Source organism: Meleagris gallopavo, chromosome 3, assembly GCF_000146605.3.
Source record: "Meleagris gallopavo isolate NT-WF06-2002-E0010 breed Aviagen turkey brand Nicholas breeding stock chromosome 3, Turkey_5.1, whole genome shotgun sequence".
Lineage (NCBI taxonomy): Eukaryota > Metazoa > Chordata > Aves > Galliformes > Phasianidae > Meleagris > Meleagris gallopavo.
In genome coordinates this window covers 67,934,436-67,941,812 of record NC_015013.2, presented here as the reverse complement: position 1 = coordinate 67,941,812, position 7,377 = coordinate 67,934,436, and the positions used below count along the sequence as shown (strand labels likewise).

At 35.0% G+C, this 7,377-nt stretch overlaps 1 protein-coding gene across 1 annotated transcript in view; it reads left to right on the top strand.

The window, feature by feature from the left end:
• Positions 1 to 617: 617 nt before the first annotated feature.
• LOC100539909 (matrix metalloproteinase-16) overlaps positions 618 to 7,377 on the top strand; it is a 37,668-nt gene continuing 30,908 nt past the window's right edge. Inside the window, exon 1 of the mRNA XM_031552964.1 lies at positions 618 to 720. Within this exon, the coding sequence (XP_031408824.1) occupies positions 618 to 720 (103 nt within the window). The remainder of the gene's footprint in view (positions 721 to 7,377) is intronic.

The window sequence follows — 7,377 nt, the reverse complement described above, 5'->3', positions numbered from 1 at the left end:
AAATAGATGATCTTAAAGGTCCCTTCCAACCCAAACCATTCTATGATTCTATGATTTGTTGACATACTGGGTTTAACACTTATAATTGGTTATAATATTAAAATTTTTGCATGCAAAGAGTGCAAATCTTCACTACAGTAAAGTTGGGGCTATTATACTAAAGTTATAGCTATATTTATGGACATTGCACTGTTAGCAGCCACTGCAGAGAAACGGCTTGCAGAATTAATTGATCACACATATACATACACCTCAGTTCAAAAGCACTTGTAGTCTTCTAATGTTGAGCATCTTACTGGAATGATTTTGAGAAGATTACATCGTCTTATACAATACACTGTGCATTCTGCTGAAGATTATCTGCTCCACAATCAAGTGGGCAGTTTATTCTAACCTCAGGGAACAAGCACTTTTGACACGTTTGGAATGAGAGGAAGTAGCATGGATGCACAAATACAATTATGTGAACACCAAAAGAATCTGCACTAAAAATGCTAGGGTAGGCTGTTCATTATTTCCAGGATATCAACTTATGTATCAGTGCCTCAAAGCATAGTAAGAGACGTGTATTTGGTTTCCAGGATCAGTGGTTTTGGCGAGTCAGAAACAACAGGGTGATGGATGGATATCCCATGCAGATTACCTACTTCTGGAGGGGGCTGCCTCCCAGCATTGATGCAGTTTATGAAAACAGCGAGGGGAATTTTGTCTTCTTTAAAGGTAAGAAAAGTCAGAATTTGTGTAATACTTATGACCGATGATTTTTTTGGAATATATTTACCTATTTTTACTAGCGGTTTGTAAATTATGTTGTAAATTCATAGCTAACTGAAGAGTGCATGAGTTATGTTTTTTCATTCTGTCAACTCAGCTCTAATTTATGGTTACCCTTCAAAGTATCAAATTTTTTACTCTGATAGATGCCATAGAAATTTGGAAGTATAAATTCAACATATTATAATGCAGTGATCTTTTTTTGGACCATTTTGGATCTTTCTTTGGAAAATGTGGATCAGATGCAAGAATACACACATACAATGTATTTTCATGTACTTCTCTTTGTTCTTCTTTCTTATTACAAATGATCTTTGCATTTTTAAATGTTACCTCATCTACATATATCTTACTGTCTACTGTGCTGTATTTATTTGAGTACTATGATGCTAAGAGTTTTAGGTGAGAAATGAATTGCTAAAAAATATATTTTCCATAGATGTATCTTCAGTATTTTTGTAAAAGTTTCATTCTAGGCATCAGTGGATCATTAAAATTATTCTAATTCCGATTTTGTGAGAAATTGTCCTGCATGTTAAATAAATACTCATGTAGCAATAGAAGAGTGAAAACCATATAAAATATGTTTGATAATACCTTAAGAGAAGAAATAAGAGACTGCAATTTGTGTTGTGTGTGATTCACTTAACCCCTACAAAAAGGTAGAAAACATGTTTGTTTCTAAATTGTAATGTCAGAAATGAATTGTTTTTTACAAGCAGAATAATTAACAGGAAATATAAGAAGTATTTAATTCACTATGAAAAGGTTATCAACTTTGGAATACTAAATATACTTAAATACTTAATAACATGAAGAAATAGCACATAACAGTGCAAAAAAGATTAATCCTGTGTTCTGTTAATGGGGAACTGGAGGTGTTCAAGGTTGAATAAGGCCCTGGACCATCTGATCTAGTACTTCATCTAGCAGTTGGTTACCCTACCTGTGGCAAGGGATTTGGAACATGATGATCCTTAAGGTCCCTTTCAACAAAAGCCATTCTATGATTGTAGGAACTTGTAGGCTTTTTGTTGTGAATTGTAAGATAAATTACATTCCATGCAGTACATATCTATTTACATTACATCGAAACAATGTATGCTTTTACTTGTGCTACCATAAAATAAATTTAATGTCATAAAATCTGAGAAGGTAGTAAGTTCAGGAATCATTATGAAAGTACCTCAAAACTCCTATCCCATTGCTTGATTTTTGTGTCTGTGGGTCATGTAAGGATAGAGGGATTATTCTGTAGGTATTTCTTGGCTTATCATGTTACACAGAGCAAAGGAACAATCCTGTGCATGTCGGAACTCTTCCTCAATAATTCTGGGGTCCGCTGCCTGAACTTCAGACAGAAATTATCCAGCTCAGTGTCAGACTTGCTTTCCTTTCATTTCCTGCCCAGAGATCAAAATTTGTTCTGTCATTATTTAAATCTTCACCCAATGTTGGCTGACTCATGTTAGGCCTTAGAGGAATAGATTGATTCTATTATATGTAATATCATAAGTTTACAAGACAACAGGAGAGGCTAAGAGGAATTTTTTTTAACATGGGAAATTAAATAATCAAGATTAACTAAAGCAAACAGAAACAACAGTTCGTACAAGTCATAAAATTATGTTCTTTTTTCTCTTGCTTTTCCTCAGCTTATGTTCTTTGTGTTCAAATCAGCCAATTTTGTGCCTTGATATCATATACCTGGCTTTTTACTTGTTTTTGTTCAGAGTGCCTTCCTTTGTTTTTCCAGTGATGTTTGTACTGTGTCTTTGTTCACAAAAGTCAAAAGTGCTTACATTTTTTTCTGGACTTTTGCTTCTCTGTTACTCTTTGTGATTTTCAATATCTACCTGATGGTATTTGTCTATCAGTGGAATTCATATTTTCCTAATGCCACAGAACTGATAGGTTCAATTGAGTCTTTTATATGTATAGCCTTGACAACTCCTGTTAAAGAAAGATCTCAGCTGATTTCTGAAACATGCCTGCAGAAGTCTATGTACAATGGCTGCTCTGAAAGTAATGCCTCCTATTTTATTATGTCAGCCAAGAAAATCGGAGGCAGATGTTGGTCATATTGCAGTAGAGGTCAAACCTTTCCACCAATCTTTCGTTACATTTTGTTGCCATGTAGCAGATGGCAGAAGAGGGGCAGTCTGACAAAATGGCATCTGGGATGGAAGTGCATATGAAGCAAAGTTCTGGAATTGAATTCTTCCATTGGGGAAAAAATGGCATTCATTGACATTCGTCGACTTGCTGAACATTTATGGAGACCAGAGGATGTAGCACAGTGAGGTGATTGGTGGTACATTTCAGCAGGAGTAACAGTGACATGAAAGATAAACCATGTTTTAGATGGCCATGCACAGCTGCAACACCATGAAATGAAGAGCTTTTCAATCAGTTCATCCATGCAAACTGACAGATTATAACCAGTGAACTGTATATGGAGCTGAATATCTGCTTCAGTGAGTTGGAAACAGTGGTGGAAGCCTAGAATACCGCAAAGTTTACACCAGGTGGGTCCCACAAATAATCACAGAGAAACAAAAAGACCATTTGCAAGTTTTTCAGTACCTATTGAACCAATATCAGGCTGAAGGGGCAGTTGTCTGGATCACATCATCAGTGATGACAAGTTGTAGTGTCACATCTATAAACCAGAGTCAAAATGGTAGTTGTGGCAATCTGTGAATTCCCCATCAAAGAATACACAGCTTTCAGCAGATAAAGTGATGTGCACTCTCTTTTGGGATAGGAAAGGAGTGATCCTTCTGGAAGTCCTGGAGCCTGGAGAAACCATCAGCTCTGATTACTACATCAAGTTCTGAGTAAGCTGAAGGCTCAAACTTCCAAAGTCAAGCCAGAGAAGAAAACAATATCCTCACTAATATTCTTCATTTTTTGTTAGCCCTGAAGTAGTCTGGCAGTTGGACTAGATAATCTTTGATGGCCACTTCCAACTCAATTCAACTCAGTTCAATTCAACTCAACTCAACTCAGCTATTCTATTCTAATTTGATTTGTTTAAATACTTGCCTTTTATGACAGAAATCATCAAGTTTGAAATAGTTGACTTAAATGAAAACCGGTTTAAATCTTCATTTACTTTTTTTAAATTAATAGTAGTACTAGATTTTTTCTACTTCTTTGTATTCAGTAGAGCTCAGGATATTAATAGATTTCTGTTTTATAGTACTAGAAATGGAATACAATGCAGGTATAAAAATATTTGGAACAACTTTTTAAAATGGGAACTATGTTACAAAATATGAGCCATATGCTCATATTGAGAAGGCAGTTCAAGATGGAATATTTATTTATGATCCTTTGAAACAACTTTATAATTTATTTTTTGCTATGAGAAATGTAGTTCTTCCTCACTTGTCCTATCAGTATGCTTAAAAGCGGTTAGCATTACTCTTCTGAGAATATTTGAGGAGCCTCTGAGACTACACATGATGTGTTAGGTGTCTATAGAAAATACAGTTGCATCAAGTTCAAGACTATTGGATCAAATGTCTTTTTTGGATTTGAAATTTTTGTGGTTTTGAATATTTTTTCATACATTACCATTTGAACTTTTTTTTTTTTTTTCCCATTAGTATTTGTTTATACAACGGAAAACATTGTAAAATTTCAGTAGGATGCTTGTAGTGCAAAGCTATAAAGTGATACTTGCTCATTTTGGGTGGCTTAAGATACTTGGCCCGCCTCCTTATGTCTCATAATGCTCATAAAGTACACAGCAATCTGGTGGACGGCTGCTTATAAAAAGCAGCTGTTTACATTCTTGTTACTATTCATTGCTAGTGTTCATGCTGAAAGCTAATAAGAAGATGGCACCAGAATGGTACTCTTTTTTTCCCTTTTTTAATAGAGGAAATGTGAATAGTAAAATTTATTCGGTATACCTGTAGAAATTTATGTGGTGCTTAGAATTAAATTGTCAAGCCATCTGCACTGTTGAATGTTATGGTAAACCAAATGTAGCAATAGAAATGCTGCTGTAAAACTCACTGTACCAGCGCTACCATCATAACTTTCAACTGCACTTATCTCACTGCTTGGCAATTTTATGTTGACTTACTAGTCAGATCATGGACCAGAGTGGTAACAGACAAGAATTTGGAAAAAGAGATTAAGAAAAAAGAAAACAAGAGTAGTAGTTTCAGGATATCAGTAAGAAGACGCTTGATCCCGAAACACCAAAGTTAAAAGAAAAGGTGACTGGATAAAAGCTTTCCAGAATTAGATATTCAAATTCTACCTGGCTTCCGGCAAATAGGAGCCATAAAAGCTTTGAGAATTTGGCTCATCATAGCACCTGTAGTGGTTGTGCACTGTATCCTTGCATAAACATATATCATAATTGCATATACCAAGAACAGGAGACTTGATGCTGATAACCCTGGAGCACAAGCACTTAGCATTTGGATTCTAAAAATTAATGAATACAGTTTCTAAAATCTGCACAACTATTTGTAGTTGGCAGTAGGTAGTTAAATAGTCTGGAGACTACCTGGAGTTACATATTTGATATTTTAAGAGATGCATTGCAATGCAGATAGCCTTTATTTCTATTATTTTTTGAGAATGTCAAAGATAGATGCTGAGAAACTTCAAATAACTGCAGTCACAGTTCATCTTTCTCAGTTGTTCCCTTATAGTTATGATATTTAACAGAGCATTATTAAAAAAAGTAAGACATTTTGTCTTTTTTATCCCATTCTTCATTCTCAGCTTGTGACCTTACCATTCTGCTTGTTGTTAAATTAGATCTTACATTAGGGAAAAACTGCAGAGAGATAAAACATTCTAAAGATTGGCAAGAATTCATGAAACATGTGGTGCTTTATTAAACTCTGTGAGAATAACAAACCTACCAACCAAACCTAAAAAAAACCCCACAACTTTGTTGAATAAATAGAGTGCTAATTTCTGCCTCGGATGTAGTGTAGGACACTAACCAGGCACTAGCTATCTATAAGAACGGTGAAACTATGATTATTTTAGTTTTGTCATATATTCTTTAATTCCATTATAATCACAGTTAATGAAGTGCATTGACTATTCACTTGTGGAAGTGACATGTGACCTAAATGAAAGCATGCTAATTTAAAAATTTATTTTTAGTACATTTTAAAATACGTAAATATAATTTAGAAATAAAAGAAGCTAATATTCATTATAGTCAAGCATCATTTGCAGTTCTTTTCAGCTCATTATAATATGTAGTTCAGAGTTTGAATGCTTCTCATTCTTATTGAGACTTTTCTGTAATTTTTATCTGATCAAGAGCCACCTTTCCACCAGCAGGGGACAGAAGCTAAGAAGAGGAAAAAAAGAAAAAAAGGAAAACCCTCCACACAAACAAAAGAAAGTAAAAACTGGCAGCCAGATGGAACATTTCAATTTCTTATACACAGACCTTCCCATTCAGTCAACACAGTTGTAGCAGACTAAACATATCTTCCTATGTAAATGTTAAATACAATTTCCTATAGTTTGAATCAATAGAAGCCTTGCCCACTAATGTTAAAGCTCTCAGTGCCCTACATTCTCAATTTTTATACAGATATACTTAAATGTATATTTTTTTCTATTTATCCAAAAAGCATTTGCTTCCTAATAAAAAGTTGTGAAGGATTTAATTTCTCACTTAAGTCTTGTGTTCTCACATCTGTACTTTCTTTATTTGCTTTATCCTACTTCATTATATCTGAATATGTAACAAATACCTTACTCAGTAGTGCTGTCTCTTATAAAGGTGTGTACTCAACTGATGTTTATTTTGCTATGATCTGATCTTGTTAACAGCTGAGTTTGACTTGTTGGGTATGGCTGAAAAAGATCAGTTCCTAACAATTGGCTTTACTTATGAAACACGGAGAAAGGTAATGGCATTACATACATCACAGCATATGCCTCCCAGTGCTGTGCAACAGCTGTCATTTTGAATGATCTTCTGAAACAGAAATGAGCTGGCTCAGTATCATTCACTGGATGCCATCTGTTGTTCATGCTGTAAGTACCAACTAGTAAGATCCAAAACACGTGACTTCTCTTATTGTTGCATTTGCAACTGCCATTAGCATCTGAAGCCTTCTGTGTCCAGTTATCTGAACTGGGAGAAGCTTAAACCTCACGGGAGTAGGAACAGCGAAATACTGAAGATCACCGTCATCATCATCACCTTTAAGTGAATTTTTTAGGGTATCTCAGTTAAGATAAATGTCATGTTAGCACAGGCTTTAGTTCCAGATAAAAATGGATCTTAGCTTTCCATGTCTGTTCTTAGATCTCTGTGTCACTTTCATTTTCAGTACTTCAAATGGCTCTGCACATATTTATTCTTTGAATCCTTTCTTTCCTCAGCTGGCAAGGGGGTGAAGATGAATCTGTTGAGCAAACTGTAGTGTCTGCACTTGGAAGTGGGTGACAAGCAGCTGTAAACAAGCTGATAGACTCTGGAAACCCAGCATGGGAGGCCTTAAACTATATCCCCTCTCCTAATTAAAACTGTGATAAAATGAAAGTGTACTTTCAATCACTACAGTACAAACAGGGTGATTAAAAAAAAAAAAAAAAAAA